Source organism: Chelon labrosus (genome assembly GCF_963514085.1).
Source record: "Chelon labrosus genome assembly, chromosome: 20".
In the NCBI taxonomy this organism is placed as follows: Eukaryota; Metazoa; Chordata; class Actinopteri; order Mugiliformes; family Mugilidae; genus Chelon; species Chelon labrosus.
In genome coordinates, this window is record NC_140353.1 from 2,652,253 (window position 1) to 2,673,677 (window position 21,425).

Consider the following 21,425-nt stretch of genomic DNA (forward strand, 5'->3'; position numbering starts at 1 on the left):
TGCGTTTAAGTCGTGTGAAATTGACACTTAATTGAAAACTATCCAGGTGTACTCTATTTGTCTTTCATTAAACAGAAGAAGTTCTACTTTCAGTCTGACTATGGCGCCTGGCCGTATTTGGATAAGAGGTTCACATAAGTGGCTGCGTTTACATACACCGATCAGCCACAACATTATGACCGGACAGGAGAAGTAAATTACATTTAAACCATCTTGTGACACTTCAATGTTCTGCTGGGAAACTTCTGGACCTGGCATTCATTGGTGTGGATGTTACTTAGGCATGTAGCACCCACCTAGACCAGACCAGGCACCCCCACCCCATAGCAATGACACTCCTTGATGGCAGCAGCCATCCCCAGCAGGATGCAGCCACAAAAACACTTTAGGAACAACTCAAAAAAACATGAAGAACATCACAAGGTGTTGACCTGGCCTCCACATTCACTAGATCCCAAACTGATCTAGTATCTGTGGGATGATCCACAGAGGCCCCTCCCCTCAAAGGCCCCCTCACTAACAACATTCTGTAGCTAGACACCACAGGACACCCTCAGAAGGCCCATGTCCGTTCTCTGATGAGTCACAACTGTTAAAAAGGTGGTCATAAAGTTATGTCTGATCGGTATACATTGGAGACTTTGGATCTCTAGACATTAGTTTTGTTCTCTTCGGCTGTGCCTTTGGCAATAAGTGATAATAACAGATGCACTTTTAAACCTGAGATCTTCAAACACCGGTTTCATTCTTCAGACCTGGTGGCTTCATCCATCTTTTATCTGCAGTATATGCTTCAGACATCCAAAACGAGCTCTGACTTCTCGGGAGCAATCATTTTCCCTTCCTTCGTTCTTTTCCCCCCTCTCCACCATCTACCATACGTAACAGAGATCATGAATAAAAGAACCGGGATAGGAGGCGAGAAAACTGATTTCCCCGTCATAAAAGCGCCGGAGAGGCGTCATGTTAAACTTGGAATGCGCGCAGTGTGTGAGATCACATCCCTGCTACGTGCTGCAGGAGATATGTCATTTCGACATCACTTTTTAATACCGCGAGTGCATAATTAAACATGTGTGGGGCCCCCCGGTGGAAATAGGACATGTCACCCTGGTTTACATGCACTCAAGCAGGGAGGTTACTGAGGGAAATCAGGTCAGGGTGGGAAATAAGGAATGTTTACATGAACGGCAGTCACATGGTAGATTTATCTCCTTCATACTCTCATCAAATTTTAACCTACTGTATAGTGGCGTATTTTGATTATATTTCATTAAATTGTAAGGGCAGGATCAGAATCTTTATCATTCATATAACACAAAGATTTACAGCAGCTTTCTTGTTCCAAACTCTATTTGTTTTTTATTTAATGTGTAGATGTGTCTGAATTTCTCTGTGCAGGATTGCAAAGATGCATTTGTCTAACTGATTACCTGTCACTGAAGACTGCAGAGTGTCCGAAGCGGTTGACGTCGTGGTAGAGGTCCGGTCGAGGCAACATTGTCCACTCATCACATGCTGCAACGAGAAGAGGACACAAGAAAGATGAGGGGGGGGTCAAACTGCTGACCTGCTCCCATGTATTAAATCATACACGTCTTTAGCTGCGGCAGGTTCAGCTGGAGTGCCCTGGGGCGGTCAGCGAGACCTTTACCAGCTCATCTCCTCATGTCGATCAAGTCAGGCGGAAAAGTGTCCTTGACTGAGACGCCGGGGGCCCGGGCCGCTACGGGAGCAACAATCGTGGCGAGAGAATCAGTCTGGTGTGGAGGGCTTAAAGGAATAAATCATTAAATATGGTGTCACGCAATGACTGGAGTGGAGTGCAGTGAGAACTGGGATCTGGACCGTGGACACTATGGGCATTTGATGGCTGATTGTCAAGACAGACAGAACAGACGTGGCTCGAACAATGTGTAGGGGTCAAAGCACGTCAGCTGACTCGTCTTTACCACCCTCATCTGGATCAGGGTTGGAGCAAGCCGCAAAATTTAAGCAAATGTCTTTTTGTATCCAACCTGCAGTTCCTTGAATGAATACTTGAGGCAAAACGTCAAACTTTAGCTAATTTCTCCACTCAAGGCAACTGTACATTTTATATAACGCACGTATTTACATGACACCAAGGTTTTAAGTCATGCATGATTATTACCTGCCTGCTTCAGCTCCACTCCCTCACTCTCCTCTTCTTTGCCCATTTTTGAATTAGACAAATTACTTTCATAGGGTAGCTATAGGCAGTTTAGACTTCTGCATTACCTTGGCGCAGAAGCTACGGCGACAGCACAGAAACTAAGCGGAACCTAATGTCGTAGCCTGACGTGCACGTCCCAAGAAATGTGACTACTCGACACGGTGACGCAGTCCACAAGAGGTGTGATTGGTCTGCTAGGTAGTTGCGTGTTTCCGCTTTAGTATTTCCGGCTGCTTCTCCATCGCCGCAATTTTCGAACGGACTGTTTTGGATCAATAAAGATGGAACACACGGAGGAAAGGTTAACTGAGGAGGTTTCGGAGATGCAAACATTTGTACGACTCTTCTTAGGCGAAATTTCGGTGAAGGTTTCAGTCGCCATTGTTGAAAGTGAAGCAGGAAGTAGAAACAAAAATTAATCGGACTGGCGGCGACTAGCACTGGGGTGGCGTTGTTACAGAGCGAGCCAGACTGACGAACGCACACGAATCAATGGCTTGCACCGTGTACGTACGTTACAGCGTCTATGTCCCGCAGTACTATAAAAGAGCCTTTAAACATCTGCATCGGCCCGACGGTAAAGCTCGACGTGCAGCTGCCCTGTAAATGTTAACTACACCTGTGACTGAAAATGCACTTCCTCATCTTCGCCTCTCAGCCGTCAAACAAACACACTAAATTCTACTTTCTACCGCCTCTCACTCAGAGAGTATCAGACTCAGAAGTACACATAGAAACTCAGCCGACTAGCACAAGTGTAAACACTGAGAGGCCACTTGTGTGGGCTCTGCTGCAGAAGAACAAACCAAGGATCCCGTGGAGTCGGGCACTGCCAATATGACGTCAGAAATCCAATCAGTGAAATCACAGAGGGCTTGTAAATCTTTTTATCATTTGACCAACAGATTGATGCGAATGAGTCCACGGCTGAGTGGAATGCTGATCACTACACACAAGTCATATGGCTTCCTGAGTGTGGTATTACCAAAAAAAAAAAAACATACCTGTTGAGAAAACAAAACTGCCGTGAATGGAAACTCTTAACGGCAATGAGGGAGTTTTGTTCCTGTGATACAATAACAGTTTACTCTGCTCACCTCCAGAACAAACGGCCTTGGAGGATTCAGATGAGTCAGAACAAAGAGCAGGTACACAATACACAGCAATCAGACAATGCCTAGACATCCGGACTAAAAACAGACTCATTCTGGCTAAGAGCGGCAGCAACCATGATACTTGAGGTAGAATTACAATGAGGAATATTTGTATGAAGCTGAAATAGGTTTCATACTTCCTGCCTTTGTCATCTTGCTACGATTCTTTATGGCAATTTACTAAATAACAAGGCAGCATCATTATCAAGAAGGAAAGAAAGAAAGAACAAAAGAAAGACAGAAATAGAAAGAGAAAGAAAATGGCGAAAAAGGGATGGAAAGAAACACAAGATAGAAAGAAAGAGACAAATTAGGAAGATAATGGCAAAAAGGGGAAGAAGGAAATGAAGGAAGAAAGAAAGAAATTTGGAAAAACAACGACAGAAAGAAAATGGCAAAACAGGAAAAAGAAAGAAAGACTGAAACAAAGAAGAGGACAGACAGCAAGACATTTAGAAAGACAGAAAGTAAATGGCAAAAAGTGGAAAGAAAAGAAAAAAGACAAAGAAAGACAGAGAGAAAGACAGAAACAGAAAAGAGAAAGAAAATGGTGAAAAGGGGAAGGAAAGAAAGAAACAAACAAATTAGGAGGATAATGGCAAAAAGGGGAAGAAAGAAAGAAAGAAATTTGGAAAAACAACAACAGAAAGAAAATGGCAAAACAGGAAAAAAGAAAGAAAGACTGAAAAAAAGAAAGAAAGAATGAATGACAGAAAGGGAAAAAGGACAGACAGCAAGACAGTTAGAAAGACATAAAGTAAATGGCAAAAAGTGGAAAGAAAAGAAAAAAGACAAAGAAAGAAAGAAAGAAACAGAAAAAGCGAAAGAAAATGGTGAAAAAGGGAAGGAAAGAAAGAAAGAAACAAATTAGGAAGATCATGGCAAAAATGGGAAGGAAAAAAGACAGACAGCAAAAAAGAAAGAAAGAAATTTGGAAAGACAAAGAGAAAGACAGAAAGAAAACGTCAAAAACAGTAAAGAAAGAAAGAAAGAAAGGCAAAAAGTTCTTGGTATCAACTCAACTTCACAGAAGACGCAGAGTTAAAAGCTGAATGGTGCATGTGTGTGTGTGTGTGCTCTTGTATAGCTATCTTTCTGAGGACCAGTTTGAGTTTTACACCATCGCTGTGAGGACATCTGTGCAAAGCGAGGACATTTTGGACAGTCCTCACTTCTCTACAAGGCTGTTTGAAGGTTAAGACTCGGTTTTAGGGTAAAGGTTACAATAAGGTTAGGGTTAGGGTCAGGGGCTAGGGAATGCATTATGTCAAAGAATGTCCTCACAAAGATAGCTATACAAATATATATGTGTGAGGCAGTTGAGCAGCCTGATGCATGACCCTCTGAGGGGCCTCGAGCCCTAGATTGGGAACCACTGGTGCAGACACCCAGATTACAACTAACACTTATATTTGTGTGTGGAGCAGAACTACGAGCAAGAGAACAATCTGACAAGGCGTCTCGTGATCGTGAACGTCAAAGCCTCATGAATGCAGCAGAGCGACTGCAGTACATCACATTCACTCAGTACAATGCAGTGCAAGTCATCATGTTCTCCCAGAGGACAGTGAGTGACGTCTGTTAGAGCGCCGCCGCATTCGCAGGTAGACGCTGCCCTCTGGTGGCAGACTGTGGTACTTCCCCCTCCCCCCCCTTTCAAGAGCGAGGATTTATTGCAACACCGTCTCCCAATGTCATGACAGCGGACGGCCCTTAAATTCCACGCTCTAATTGAGTTCAGCTTGTTAAGGAGGGGCAATTAGTTCTCGACGCTCTGCCCATCTCCGCCATAATTACCAGACAATTACCAGAGCTGCTGCTGCTGCAGACACCGACCCTGCAGCTGGCTGAGGGTGGGGTGAGAAATGTAGTCAGACGGTCCTTTCTGTCCAATTACAAAATCATGTGGAGGACGAGGACTGGCAGGGAGGGGGGTCAGAGCTGAAAGAAAGGGGGGGTAGTTTATAATTTCTGAGTTTGACTTAAATGCAAACTCACAGGGGAAATAAATCCAAAAAAAAAAAAAAAAACGGGATGTTTATTGGTAATATTTGAGTCCTGGCATTTATTTCTAATGAATAAAGCTGGACGCAGAGAGGCGGTAAGGATAGAGGGAGGGAGGGTGAGTGTGTGTTTGCCCCAGAGATGCTAATTTCACAGCTTGTCAATCATCTTGGTAATGACACAGAAAAACTCAACGTCCCGGGGCCCCCGGTTTCGCAGCCTCCGGGGGATTCTCCCTTCCCGTCCGGAGAAAGCGAAAGCCTCCGATTAATGAGCGGCGATTTGTGACAGCGCTACGGAAGGAGTCAATTTACAACACTGTTTACAGGCGGTTAGCAAAAATCAGGACGCTGGGACGGACTCTGACAATGTTGTGATGAGTTCTATTAGGACAAACGGGAGCAGAAAGCAAAAACGTACGCCTTCATCGTCAATAATCAACTCTGATCTTCGTTTTTCACCAGTAACGGAAACCGAACTGTTGTGTAACTCGAAAAGGATTAGCAACAAAAGGAGAGGACATGAATGAACTGGGGAAATTCTGATGGAGTCAATAGTCAACAGGTTGAGGGACATGCTCTTTAACATCTGACCTGACTTTCCTTTATCCACTAACACACACACACACACATCAGACGAGCCAATTAAAGATCCTGTGACATATTTGCTCGCAGCTGAATTTGTTCTTAGAAGGAGAACTGGAAGATTTTAAGATCCTTTTGGGGCAGTTTTCAACTCTGTCCAGTCGGGTGTACAGATCAGCCCCGAGGCGCCACTCAGTGGGTTTTTAAAAGGTTGTTATATAAGAAAACAGGCTGACGAATATTCAGACTACTGTGTGTGTCTGCTGCAGAGGAGACTCCATCCATTTTAAATCATGAAGCATTCGTTCTCTCGGGAGAATCTTCATGTGTCGTTACTATGGGGTGGGGGGTGCCTGGTCTGGTCTAGGTGGGTGCTACATCTCTAAGTAACATCCACACCAATGAATGCCAGGTCCAGAAGTTTCCCAGCAGAATACTGAATTATCACAAGATGGTTTAAATGTCATTTACTTCAACTGTTAGCAGTCATAATGTTGTGGCTGATCGGTTGTATGTGTGTGAAACTGCCAGAAATATAACTGAAGAAGAAGAAGAGCGGGATGTTCGACACTTGTTCCAACAACAGGTTGTTTTTCTACGCCCTTGTTTCTGTCCTTCCTGGAAACTCACCACCTGATGTTTACCCCACACGGAGCAAGCATGGACTCATTTATTCCAAACATAGAGAAACATTTGGGAGCAAATATAAGCTATTTTTTCCACTGTTGTCAACTCCACAGGTTCTTTTTACTATTGCACTTCATAGTGTGCTTGTAATCACCATACCTAATTTCATACACAGCTAGTGTACCGCTGTATATTTTAGTACTGTGCTGAGCCAGTGCATGTATAAATGAAACATTAAGTCTATGTTCAAACCATCAGATCAAGTGTTTACATTACTATTAAGAGGTAATATTTTCCTATTCAATGGACTATTAAAGGTTTACACCACTCCTCTCAAAACTGAAACTCCTTCTTAGTCCAGCCTGCTCTGATTGACGCATTTTAAATCTGATTATTAGTGGAGTAATAGAGCCCACGTAACCTCTGATGTCTGGAGAGAAGGCCAGGCTTCCTGTCAGCTTTCCAATGAGTCCCCAGAGGACTGAGGGTTCGACGTCAGGGTGTGTACCTTGTGCCTGGAGGCCATTGTGAAAAATGGAGGAAACAGGAAAAAGATCTACAAGGTTTCCGGATAAAAACGTAAATATGTTGTATGGAAATATTAATTTCCCCTCATCAGAGCTAAAGGGGATTAATCTGAACTATGGACACCGTCTAAAAAGGGCTTGTTTGAGTTTACACTATTTGAGACAACAATGAACCAGAACCACTGCCCCGCTGGACACCGTGTTATTATGAGGTCGTGGTTCACCGCTGTTCCATTTGACCCCTGGTTTGTCCCAGTGGAGCGTCTCATTGTCAACAACAAAACAGGGAAGTTGTACCGAGCAGCTCCCAGGTGTGAGCCTGTGCCCATGTATGGATGCAAAGAGGCAGGAGTGAACCAGGAGCACCTGTCACTGTGTGTGTCATAGACTGTATATAAATATGGACAACTCGTCCCCACTTCCTTGCATTGGCCAAACTGATGCTATTTTCCAGGGGATACGGGAGGCGCCATCTTGCAAGTTTTGAGCCAGAGTCTGATCAGTACGGTCCGGGAGTGGAGCCACGATATCGATGCCCCGCCCACACTTCCTCCAGACTCACTCGCGTTTTCGTTAAATTAATACTACGCTCTGCTCTGCCTCCACCAGTTACAAGGAAATGTTGGATTATACACTGTACATCCTTGAAAAAAAATTTATTTGACGTCTACTTTAGTGTTTTAGTTTGGCCCAAGTCCCATCCGCTAACATGGAGGAGGCGGAGCTTATGATCTATATTGCAGCCAGCCACCAGGGGGAGCTCTACTTGCTTTGGCTTCACTTTTGAGGAGCAGTTCCGCCGTCCATCTTTATACTGTCTATGGTGAGTGTGTGTGTGTGTGTGTGTGTATATGCGTGTGTTACTGACCCAAGTTGTAGGCCAAGAAGTCGGCGGAGAAGCACTTGGCGCCGTGGCTCATGGACGTGTCGTTGTGCGTGTTCCCTCCGAACACCAGCATCGTCCCGCTCACGATCACCGCCGTGTGGAGGTAGCGGAAGAAGCCGCTGTCTTTCAGAATGGTCCTGATGGTGGATACACAGATTTTTTTTAAACATATACATATATAAACATACACAGCAGGGATATTCAACTAAACTTTAAAGAGGTTCAGTTAGAGAAATTTCTCTAAAGAAGGAAGAGGGTTAGCAAGAGGAGAAGCAGTAGAAGAAGAAGGAGGTTGATAATAAGGATGAGGAGGGTTTACAGGGTTATTAGCTGCTGTAATCAAATTAATTCAGTACGATAAGAAAAACTTTTGACAATATTTATTGTCACGTAACATAGAGTTGAACATATATGTATGACAGCAGATATGTCAAAGGTTTTGGCTGCAGGCCCGGGTCCGTATGGGATGGCTTCTGACGGCCTGCCTGTTAGTGATATACTGTTTGCTCCTTAAAAATTAGTACTAATGCATTTTGTATTGAAGATTGTGAGTCAAAAACGTTCATCCAGAGCAGCTGGACTATCAAATACAACTTGCACCTTTGCAAATTAAAATTTTATGCTGCAAATTGGGTGATTCTTGTACTTACATTTTATTATCGTACTATTTTTTTGTTTTTGCTCTTACTATTTATGGCTGAGTTGACCAGTCCTCTCGTCCACAACATTTCCCTGCACTGTTACGTGAAAAATATTTGCACTATACCCCACTTCTGTAGCACGTGTCTCACTACAAAACACTGTGAAAAACGGCGCCGTCCGTACACATCTGCAGCGAAAAGAAGAACTCACCATCTCCTCCCGTCCACGTCAAACTTGTAGAGGTCTCCCGCCAGTCCGTACTTGTTGGCACTGAAGGCCTTGTAGCCTCCGTGGATGTAGATGGCTCTGGTGCTGGGGTCGAAGACGCTGCTGTGGCCGTAGCCGCCCTGGACCAGCGCGCCGTTCGTGGTCACGATGCTCCACGTGTTCCTGGCTGGAGGGTCACATAGCAGGGTTTTAATGGGCAATTAAAGCTCCAATAATGAAATGAGACACCAAAAAAACGTAAGTCTGGTTTAGTAGGAGGAGGGTAGTTGAGTTTATTAGTAAGTGGGACTTCTAATTATTGCTCCTAGAATGCATTACAAGCATGTAAGCAGCACCGGACTCCATTATGTTTTATAGATTGTTAAGTTAATGATTGCATCCTAATCACTTTCATTTGTGAGCTGAGTAGGGATGCAGCAGTCCTGTCCACTGGTTAATTCATCCCATTTTCTCAGGCAGATTGTCTTTTAGGAGACAATGAGGCCTCTTAATGAAGTCTGGTGTCCTGCCAGCAAATTTGGAGAATTAGATGAACACGCCACTCGAGTACAAAACTCGTTAGCGTCCACTTGTTGGTCTAGTGTTAATTTCCTGTTCTTATATTTATAGGGCCTGACCATAGCCTGTATATAAAGATGGACGGGGGAACAGCTCATCAAAAGTGAAGCCAAAAAAGGTAGAGCTCCCCCTGGTGGCTGGCTGCAGTATAGGTCATAAGTTCCACCTCCTCCATATTTATATACAGTCTATGGTCCTGACACAAAGGGAAGATTTAGAAGCTGACAGACATACCGATGTGATACTCCTGCACCTGGCTGATGTAGCCGTACAGGGGGCAGTGTCCGAACAGAACCAGCATGACCGGGCTGTCCCCCTCCGCATTGGGAGGCACGATGTGGGCCGAGTGCCCCACCACAGCGTACTGCTCCTTGGCCCGGGGGTTCAGGAGGACCCAGGTTTGGTTCTGGATGTGGAACACCCACAGCTGGCTGGACACGTTCCCCGTGGAGTCGATCTTTCCTCCGTACATGTAGATCTTCCCCTGGAAGAAACGCAGACACACAGCGGAGGAGATGTAGATTATAATAATCAAATAACCGGTGAGTATCTGGTTTTTGGTAATATCTTGCCTCTAAATTCAAGTAAATGATGCCATGGTGTAGTGGAGACAGAGTACACACCAGCTCTCATTCATCTACTACTACTAACCAGGCTAACTTTACTTTACTTAATCCCCTAAATCTTAAAATGGCAGGTTAAAAACATCATTTACTCCCCCGTCTGGCGCCCAACTATAGTTCTGATAAAGTCTACGCTACATGATACTTAAGTCACATCATTGGGTTTAGTTTGTGGACATTTTGGAGTGGTATGTGTTATATAACAGACACCATGACGAAATACTTAAGTAATTTACGTAATGACCTGATGAAAGTAGTAAACTAGCTTCAGTTATTAGTAAGTAGGAGCCCTGTCCTCAACTGTAACACACTAAAGTCTTAAAGTACTAAAGTACCATCATTCTAATTAAACCTAATCACCAAAACCACAAGGGATTCTACAAAAATAAAAAATAAAACTAATAAATAACCTTCATTCTGTCCTTGAGCTGTTAAAAAACAACACAGGCTTATTATAATTATTTTTATTTTCTGCTCTGAATGAACTGAAGAGAGTCTGAAGGTCAGACAGAGAAACATCTCTTCATAATAAAACCCTGGTCATTTTGATTATGCACTTGTCTTCAGTTTCAGATTCCTTTGTGGAATTAATTTTAATGCAGCACTTTCTCTGGCGATACAGGTTTAAACTAAAGATTGTATTCAGTGAACGTTAAAGTCCTTGAAGTCCGCTAGATGACAGAAATACTAGGACGGCTTCTTTTCACAAACGACACACAACGATAGACAAAAAGAAAAAGACCGAATGTTCTGATAAGATACTGTACGTGTGTTTACATAACCCAAAACGGAAAGAGAAGTGGTCATGCTCGCTGTGGAAGACTGAATCTGCAGAAAATATAACGGCAGGATGAGGAGAAGGGGGGAAGAAGAAGAAGAGGGAAAGAAGAAGGAGGAGGAGGAGGAGGAGGAGGAAAGCAGAAGCAGCAGAAGAAGAAGAAGGAGAAGGAGGAGGAGGACAACAGAAGAAGAAGCCGGAAAGAATAAGAAGGGGGAAAAGGAAAGGAGGAAATAATGAGGAAGAAGAAGAAGAAGGGAAGAAAAAGAAGACTGAAAGAAGAAGGAGGAGGAGGAAGGAAGAAAAAAAAAAAGAAGAAGAAGGAGGGAAGAAGACGGAAAGAAGGAGGAGGACAAGTGAAGAAGAAGGAGGAGGACAGAAGAAGGGAAGAAGAAGAAGAGGAAAAGAAGATGGAGGAGGGAAGAAGAAGACAGAAAGAAGAAGAAGGGAAGAAGAAGACAAAGAAGAAGAAGAGGGAGGAGAAAAGAAGGGGGAGGACAAGGGTAGAAGAAGCAGGAGGAAAGAGGTGGGAGAAGGAAATAATAAAGAAGTAGAATGAAAGGAGATGTAGAAGAAGAAGGAGAAGAAGGAGAAGGAAAGAATAAGATGGAAAGAAGGAGGAAAGAAGAAGGAGTACGACAAGGGAAAAAGAAGAAAGAGGAGGGACGAGGGAAGAATAAGGAGGAGGAAATAATGACGAAGAAGAAGAAGGGGGAAAGAAGAAGGACAGAAGCAAAAGAAAAGAATGAATGAGAGGAGCAAGAGGAGAAACAGTAATAGAAGGAGGAGGCTGATAATTATAAAGAGGAGGGTTTACTGGGTTATTAGGTGTTAGTATTTGATTGAGGCGGCTCTATGGGGTCATTTTATTCTGGTTGAGCTATTACTCTGATTAATAGTGGGACACTAGAGTCCATGTAAAGTGGCAACGATGCAGATTATCTGCAGATTTTATAAACCAGTCAGGATACGAGAGCTTCCTGAGAGCGTGAACCTGTACATCATCCGTTATGTATCATCTGTGACTCGACTGCAGATTTGTCTGCAGAGCACGCATTGACTTACGAGACACATTCACACCCTGGGACGCAATTTGTTCAAAACAAAACTCTCAGCAGCTCAAACGCAGACACAGACCGCGTCTTCCTCCAAAAACCTTCCTCTGTCTTGATTTATTATTCCATCAGCGGCTCCACACAGAGGAAACTACTCCACCACTTCACTGCAGCGTGTCAAAACCCACAGATTTATACATTAGTCCCAGACAACAGAAAGCATAAATAAAAAGACGGGGGAGTTTAGCATGTTTCCGCTCGAGAGCCTCGGTTTAATTTAGCCCTCGTCTGTTGTGCTGTCATCGCCTTCGTATCACGTAGAGGCTGAGCTAGCAAAAACAGCAGGTGTCTGCAGGATGGGCAAGAATATTTAGGCTGGTTTTGTGTTCCCTTCATACCTCGTGCAGAGCCAGCGAGTGGCCGTATCGAGGTGTGACCGTGTTGACGGAGGGGTCGAGGGTCAGCCAGGTCTTGCTGCTGAGGTTATACCTAAAGAGAAAAAGAGAAAACAAATAAAAGGTCAATGTGACAGAAAGTCTCCTCTAAGAGGGGTCCTGATCTAATACACCTGTCCCATAAAGGAACTATGGGGGCAGAATCTGCTCAGATATGGTTCAGTAGGGAACATGAACTCCACCACAGCATTTTAAATATTCTTCTCAAAAAACTATTTTTCATATTAATTCAAAAAGTCCTCAAAAAACAATTCTAGAGATTCTATCTGGAGGGTTTTATTTTGCAAACAGATAGGTGACTCTTCTTGAACTGCTCCTGGGGGACAATTGAAAAAAGAAGAATGTTCTGAGTCTTTTTTCGACCAGTCCTTCACTCTATTGTCCACCTGATTTAAAAAAAAAAACAAAAAAAAAAAAACAAAGACGAAAACAAATGACCAGATACAAGAAGAAGCAGCAGGTGAAAAAGAAAATGGAGAGGAGAAGAACACGAAGCGGAAGCAGAAGAAGGAGAAGATGATGATGATGATGATGATGAAGAAGAAACATGTGAATAAGGAGCCGGTAAAGAACAGTAAGGTGAAGAAGAAGATGAATCAGCATACGAAGAAGAAGAACAATGAAGAGGAGAAGAAGAAGCACATGAAGAAGGTAAAGATAAAGGTGAAGAAGAAGCAGCAGCAGCAGCAGAAGAGGAAGAGGAAGAATCAGAAGAAGGAGAAGGAGGAGGAGGAGGAGGAGAAGAAGCAGGTGAAGAAGAAGAAGCATAAGAAGAAAAACAACAACAAGAATGAGAAGAAGCTGAAGAGGACGAGAAACAAGAAGAAGAAGAAGCAGGAGCAGAAGAAGAAGCACGTGAAGAAGAAGAGGAAGAAACAGCGGCAGAAGAAGAAGAATGAGAAGAAGGAGAAGAATCAGAAGAAGGAGCAATTGAAGAAGAAGAAGCAGAAGAAGAAGACGACGAAGAAGAAGAAAAAAAATGAGCAGGTGAAGAAGAAGACAAAGCAGAAAGAGGAAGAGGACAAAAAGAAGAACAAAAGAAGAAGAGGGAGGACTGAGAGAATAACAAGGAGCAGGTGAACAAGAAGACGACAGAGGAGCAGAAGAAGAAAGAAAAGAAAGGGAGGGAGAGAGAGGGAGGAGCAAGAGGAGAAGCGGTAAAAAAAAAAAGAACAAACAATAAAAAAATAATAAAATCACGGATCATTTCTCTAAATCTATTGGTGAATTTTTAGGGACTTTCTTCTCTGCACCTGGGCTGCATGCACACCCTGACCATCATCATCATCATCATCTACTGACGTCCTGACATGTGGAAATCCCCCAGCACACTAATCTCTGAGCTCACTTTAACTTGAGCTCAGATAGTTCTGTGTTAGTCCAATCACGCAATAAAAATAAACACTCTCTTCACTTCTTTCCTGCACCTTTTAACCTGTCGCTCTGTATCTTACACTAATTCCCCCACAACAGATTCTTTTTTGCACAGATTTGTTTCCAGGCCGACCGCTTGTGAACATTCAGAGGCCTCTCCACGCCTAACTGGAACTAAAGAGCTATAAAAACAAAAGAATGCAGCAGTGTTAGCGTGCAGCACACGGTACGGTACGTCTCGACCAAGGCTCCAAAGTCTAATGAGCAGAAACTCAACACTGATTTTATCATTCTGGTGGAATTCAGTAGGAAAACGCTGACTTTAAAACACCTACTCTCACTTCACTTATTCTGCTGCTGTCCTTGTTTTATTCAGCATCTCAGCTCATAAGCTTCAATCTGATGGCGTCACTAAACGAGTATAAACTACCTTTGTGCCTTGGACTCATTTAATGTCCCCTTTAACGAGACGACAGCAGCTGACTGAATGCTGATTAACCTGCCTACCAACAAACTAAGAACAGGTTATTAAACATTTAACTGAAGCGGCCATGTGGGGAACAAGCTAAAACAAAAAACAAAAGGAGCAACCGTGTCACAAATCTGTGCAAATCTGACAGAATACTCCTTTATCTTCTCATCTGATGGACCATGCGCACGAATAAAAAAGACCTTGGACTGCTGGTAACCTCGTAAAACCCCAAACATGAGCCGAGGGAACGAGTGTGATCTCTCAGGGTGGAGTTCAGGGCGAGGAGCGTCAGCCTGTCCTGTAATTTTACGGGTTTAATTACACGCCGCGCTCCGTGCCCCCACGATAGAAAGCCATCTGTGTTAAGCTGTGCGGTTTTTACGACAGACAGGAAGTCCTTTGGCCACTTCCTGAGAGCGAGCGCCACTTTAACACTCTTTATAACGGCTGTGCAAGTTAAAAATATTTTAATTTCTCCGGCGGGGACATCGTGTTTCCAAAAAGCACAAACCCTGCGGTCGCATAGCAACAGGAGGAGCATGGGTGTCTCGCCGTTCCTTTGTACGAGAGCTGCAGCCAAACGAGAAGGATTCACACGGAGGGAACTTACGCTTTGACCATGTGATAGTCGGAGGCGTTGAAGACGTAGCCTCCGATGACCCACATGATGCCCTGCTCCACCACAGCCTTGTGGGAGGCCCTGGCCAGCCCGGCCTCGTTGTACTCCTCCCTCGTCCAGAAGGAGGAATTGGCGGGGACTGAAACGGAGCAGTCTGGACCTGAGGGGAGATACGGGAGGCTTTTGTTGAAATACAAACAAAACAAATCAGCGTTTTAACTGAGCAGCCTGTTAAACAAAAGGATAAAACTTTAATATCCTGCAGCAGGAGTGAGTTAACACAAACTGGGACTATTCAACAAATGCATGCAAATTAGATTTAAAAGCTAACTCTTATTCTCATGGCGCCCCCGGCCACTTGTTAAAAATGAGGCGTAAAGTCAGAATGAAGATTCAGGATCCATAATTCATGTAATCACTTGCAATCACTTACGAAATGTAATGTGAAATAAAATTGTAGATGTGTTCCGGTTAATGTTTTGGGGCATGTAAATACACTTGTATACACCGGATTTAGCACTCAGGTGCACAAACTCACTAACCGTTGTTTTCTCCACAGTGAAGTGCAGTGACAAAATTTAATGCATAAGACCCTATAATGGGGAAATGTCAGATTTTAGTGTTGAACACTAAAAATGACAAATGTAACCATTGTTCTCATAAATAAAACCTTAATATTGCAGAATGAATGTTTACATTGTGTCTTGGCAGAGAGATTTGTTTTTTAAAAACTAAAAAATTTGGTTTTAATGGGAGTCAATGGGACATTTTTGTCCGCTAAGGTCACAAGAGGATAGTAAAATTTTAATTTGATGCTACACAAAAACTAATAATGCAGTCAAGTCAATATTTTAGATAAGCTTGGTCATATCCAAGACATAAAACATTAGTTTTATGGAAAATAACATATTTTTTTGTGTTTTTTCGTATAAAACGACAGCAACTTTAAGTAACCAATCTGGCATTTAAAAGCTTAAAAGTTACAAATTATAGATTTTTTGGTAATTTTGTAAAGTGTTGAAGTGCTTTAAGAGATTCATGCAGAAAAAAGCATAAAAAAAAAATCTGTTACACTTTTATAGCAATTTTTGTCCTTAATGACTCAAGAGGAAGGTGGTCATAATATTATGCCTGATCTGTGCATATCTCATAAGATTTTTTTTTGCAATATTGCATTGCAAACACTGAAACAAACATTTTATTCTTGAGCATTCAAGGAAACAATAACAGTGGAATAACTCCTTAAAAAGACAGATGGCTCAGGCCAGAGCTGCCTTCCCCTGTTTACGGGCGAGAACAATAACTGTAGAATAAACCGGAACCACTCCTGAATGAAGGGAAGACATTCAGCGACTTGTGTTTGGCAAACACCTACTAAAGTCTGGAATCGAAGGATCAACCTTTTCCTGTAAACCTTCTGAACCTGCACCGGCCGCGGTTGCAGTTTGTCGCCCCTCTGTTCTTCTACGTGATTAGATGTAAAACACCAATTAGTGCCATCACGCCATTGTTCAGCAGAAACAAGGTGTTCACTACTTGGATTGATCAATCTGTCCTTATCAACAATGCACAAGCGGCCGTGCGCCAGAGGAGGAAGTGTTGTAATTCACCCCGACAATCAAGGTCACTTCACCCATTCTTGTTTTGTTAGACCTCATGCGGCTCGTCTTCTTCCACTAATGCTAAATGAAACAAACGATGGCTTTAAAAAAATATTCATCTGTGAAAGAGAGATTAGATGCAAGGATGGCTTGACTAAACAGGCATCTGTCTCTGCTTTTTTGCACCGATTGCTGTAGAAAATGAGTTCATTCTGGAGCTGGCAGCACAGCGTTCACCCAGAGTGCTGTTCTCCTGCTAAAACACCATGACAGGGTAATAAAGGCTAAAGAAAACGCCAGTCTGTTTCTCAGCTCCCTGAGTTTTGGTAATTAGATCGTAAGCACGCCGAGCTGCAGATATAAGCGCAGTTAAATGAAGCCGAAGCCGCCACCGTCGCCACCGTCGTCGTCTCTGCTCATGCGGAGACGGTTAAGAACTAATAGAGCGGACAGAGCGTCCGTACGGTCTGATTCAGACGGGATGCAGCGCCAGTCGGGACATGTGCAAATACACAGAGTCATACGATCGTGACTCAAGCGATGAGGAAGCTGACCCTGTGAAAAAAACAAGTTCGTCTGAAGCCCGTCGGGTGACGGCAGATGGATGTTGTGGGGGCAGCAAAAGCCTCAATAATAACGGTAGAGGGCTTAAAGCTGGAAATGTGGAATAAAAGATCTCTTTGCTGAACCTCCAGCAGCTACACTGGGTTTCTTTTGATTTGTTTCTGAGCGAGTTTTAAAAGAAATGTTCAGATCTGTGTAATAAAATCACTGAAACTGCTAAAAAATATTAGTATTCAGCTAATTGTCAGCTATTTAAATGAAATAATTGGGTAGGGGTGTATTATTCTCCCCTAAAACTACAACTTATCTGAAACATTACAGCATTTAAAGTGGCTCCAGATGGTTTGACAAACAGATTATCAAGTTAGCAATGACTGTTTGGGTTAATCTTTAAACTTTTAGCCTTTGGTATTATTTGTTTCTCTTCTCTACTGCTGCGTAACCTCCATGTCTCAGGCACCAGACTACGCCACCGACCTGATGGTATCACATTTTGGAGGAAAGCTAAAGTTTATAAAAACATACTTCACTTGACACCCAAAATACAGAGGGAATCAGAGGGAACCTGCAGACTCAGGCGTTGGAAGACCTCCTTTTGCACAAACTGCATTTTAAATTAAAGGCCTGGGATTCACTACCTGCCAGTTTAAAGCAAATTCAATTGTTCCTTTGTTTTCTTGCAACCTGCACACCATTTCTTTTGCTTAACATAAATAGTAATATAGTGTTTTAATCGATGACCATGATTGGGCTGGAGCCATATGCATGTGCACGCTAGTCCTGCAACTGTCAGTATAATTCTGTCTCTCACAAAAAGCAGAACTAAGAGACTTAAAATGTAATAACTACTGAATTGTGCGCGAGCAGGAAGCCAAGTAAATGAATCCCACTGTAACTTCATTAAAAGTTTTACCTAATTATACGAGCTGTGTTCCAGAGACTTTTCTGCAAGGGGCGAATCTCTGGGGATTAGTCTGACATTTAGTTTGTCTTTATTCTTTCTCAGAATTACCTCCTAGTTTAAATCAACAGTCCTCTGATTGAATCACTTCATACTCCAGAGGCTTCAGCAGAGCTGTTGCATCTAATTTTCAGCTTCTTTACTACTAAAAGCTCCACAGCCGCTCCATAAAACTGAAAATAGAAACGAGACATGATGCATTTCGACGAAAATCCTCATATTAATAATTTTGGCAGCTAAATATACGAGCCACGGCTGGAAGCAGAGCGGCTTATTTCATCCACTGAGGAGGGCTGGGCGTGTGTGGGCCTGCTGAGGCCAGAGTGATGACTGCATTGTGGTTATTAAAGCCAGCGCGGGGAGCATGAAGTCACATCGGCGGCCGCGGTGCCAGACCCACCTTGCCATCCGGCCTTACAGACGCAGCTCTTGCCCTCGCAGTCACCTCTCTCGGGGGAGCCGCAGTCGGCCATGCAGTAGGGGATGTCGCACGCTTCGCCCTTCCAGTTGGCCTCGCACTCGCAGTACACGGAGGAGGTGGAATTCCCCACGCGGCACTCGCCGCGGCCGGAGCAGTTGTTGGGACATGTGTTCACCCTTCGACAAAGAGGACAAGACGGAACAGTCAGAGAGGAAGAGGGGATTAAAATCTTAAAGACATCAGTGAGTTACGTCTGCCTCAGCGCCTCGGCTCTCTCTGGGCTAAAAGCTAAAATATGCAACATTCCCCTTTAGACGCCCATGCATCTATTATCTATTACCACCTATCCTGTAGAGCAGGGGTGTCAAACATGCGGCCCGTGGGCCAAAAGCGGCCCACCAGAGGGTTCAAACTGGCTTGCAGGATAAATTTGCAAAAATTACAGAAAAAAAAGAAATGCAATTGTGGCTGCTATTCCTAATTTGTCCACTAGGAGTCGCACTGTTTTAGTAATAGTTGCAGACATAGACTGTATATAAATATGGACGATGCGTCTCCACATCCTTGCATTAGCCAAACTGATGCTATTTTCACAGGGATACGGGCGGCGCCATCCTGTGAGTTTGGAGCCAGAGTCTGATCAGTAAAAAACAAAGGAAAAATGTGAAAGAGGTAGCTCTTTATAGTTTTTTAAGTTGTTATGTTAATGATCCAGGCCCCGAGAGATCAAACCGGGCTCTATGTGTGGTCCCGTTTAGTAAAATAAGTTTGACACCCTTGCCGTAGGGGGTCACGCTCGGCAGGAATTGGACAAGAGGCGCCCTGGTTAACACACATGCCAGCTATGCCACTGTCTCGTCACAAATTAACCCGACCTTCATGTCGTTGGAAGGAAATGCGTCCTCCGCCAATTATGTTGTTGACATTGCCCATTCTGAGGGTGGAGGCCGAGATAACTGGTAGACGAGATAAGCGCCGAAGGGAAGATCAGTCAGTCTGCAGTAAATCTGTAAATCTAAAGCTCTCCGCGACCGACAGGTCAAACTGTGTGTTTACGGCTCAGAATATGAGTTTAGTAGCACACCGTTTGGATTTTATTGCAGGGCGTGCTTCAACTGAAACAGAAGAAAAGTAAAACCCTGCTCGCAATCGGATAGTCCTAGTCAATCAGCAGTGTTGGGAACGTTACTTTAAAAAAGTAATTAGTTATAGTTACTCACTACTTGTTCCAAAAAGTAACTGAGTTAGTAACTGAATTACTCTATAATAAAAGTAACTCGTTACCAGGGAAAGTAACTATTTGCGTTACTGTTAAAAAAAAAAAAGTTGCTATATGTCAAATAATTTGGATTTTTTTGAGCAGTTTTCACAAGTCAGTTGAAATGACTAGAACAGACAGGTGTTTGTACATAACTTTCGATATTTATATATATATTTTATAATTATATTTATATTAAATTTATTTTTATAATATTTATATTTCGGTAGGGTTTAGACGGCGAGCTGTCATCTGTGGTGGAGGTATCGGTGTTTTTGGCCACTAGCTTTGTAGATGCCTGTGTCGTTGTGAGATGCTTCATTAAATTAGAGTCGCTTACAACGGATGTCGAGAAAGTCTTTGCTCCTGGACATAATGTACACATTACATGCACGTTCCTCCCTTTGACCACAATGATTTTTTTTATTTATTGAAGTAGTGCTTATATCTCCACCTTGAAAATGCCAACTTTTCATCGGATTGCTCCTGACTCGCCGTCTCTGCTGCTTCATCGAATCTCTGTTTAGCTGTTGTGTGTGTGTGTGTGTGTGTGTGGCGCGTGTGCTGTCATGTGTGTAAAACCACTGGCTCTGATTGGCTACCATGAAACATGACTCTGCCTTAGCCAATCATAATCGCTTACCTCGTTATTAACCCACCTCCTCACTAGCGGTGAGCCAGGGGTGCGTTCGGATTACACAGTTTATTCAATCAATGCATAGTAACGCACCGCATTTAACGTCCAGTAACGTTAACGGCGTTGTAACGACGGGGAAAGGAATTAGTTAGATTACCCCGTTACTGAAAAAATAACATCGTTACCTAACGCCGTTCTTTTAAACGGCGTTATTCCAAACACTGTCAATCAGAGATATTTACTTGTAAACTAATTCAACCCTCAGATGAGATTTATGACTACATCGCTGTTATTCTTGTTGCTGATTGGCCCTGCAGATCTTTGCAGGAGCTTAATCAACTCCAAGGGTTCCAGGCCAATATCCCTGACCTGACGTTTGTTTGGCCTCCAGGTGAGGCATTATTTTATTTTATTTTTTTTTAAATTCAACTCAAATCGAACCCGTGCCACTGCTCTGACAGACTGTATGACGCGCCCACTCCAAAAACATGAGCTATCAGGGCCCTGTTACATTTAGCTTTTCTGCTAGCGACTAAAAAAAGTTTGGGATAGCAATGAAACGTTCAAAAATCAACGTTTTGTTGACGTGCAGGAGCGTAAAAGGTCGCTAGAGCCTGTTCTACTTGAACGGTGATGCATCTCACTATAGCTGTAATAAATATGAAAGTAAAGTAATAATGCAGCAATTTAGACCCGATCAAAGTAAAGGAATACATATTTTGAAGGTATTTCTCTGCACAATTTGACAACTTGTAGTCAGACAGTTAATTAAAGGTTGTTCTTGGCCATAAACACATGATGCTAACAGACTTGAGACCCAAGTTAACTCATTACATAACTCTGCTCATGGTTTAAAGCTCAGAAGGCTATTTTTAAATGCAGTCGCCGTGCACAAAAACCCATGGAGTTGCTGTTTACATTAAACCGCGTGGCTACAGTCATATGACAATAACAATGCTTCAATAAAGGAAGAGAAAGTCAAGCAATAACTGACTTCACTTCCAATTACGTCTTCACGCTGATGTGAGAGACACTGAAGACGGCGCGCGGGGCGTCGGGAAAATGAACCCAGCGTCTTCCGAGTGTAAACAAGTCAAAAGTTCTGCTGTAAACTCAGAGAAAACACCGTTATCCATCAAAGGGAGACAGCGAAATGAGACGTTAGACTCTATTCCCTCCAGAAGACAAACACGCGGGGAGCTA

General features: G+C 43.2%; 1 protein-coding gene across 4 annotated transcripts in view; it reads right to left on the bottom strand.

Annotated features, from left to right (window-relative positions):
* Positions 1-21,425, bottom strand: part of atrn (attractin) — a 138,183-nt gene that overhangs the window by 97,191 nt on the left and 19,567 nt on the right. For all 4 annotated transcript variants that reach the window (XM_084568796.1, XM_084568795.1, XM_084568797.1 and 1 more), the window contains exons 5-11: positions 18,307-18,503; positions 14,772-14,940; positions 12,259-12,349; positions 9,639-9,888; positions 8,829-9,012; positions 7,959-8,113; positions 1,434-1,518 (exon numbers count right to left, since the gene is read on the bottom strand). In XM_084568796.1, coding sequence (XP_084424922.1) covers positions 1,434-1,518; positions 7,959-8,113; positions 8,829-9,012; positions 9,639-9,888; positions 12,259-12,349; positions 14,772-14,940; positions 18,307-18,503 — 1,131 coding nt within the window. The remainder of the gene's footprint in view (positions 1-1,433; positions 1,519-7,958; positions 8,114-8,828; positions 9,013-9,638; positions 9,889-12,258; positions 12,350-14,771; positions 14,941-18,306; positions 18,504-21,425) is intronic.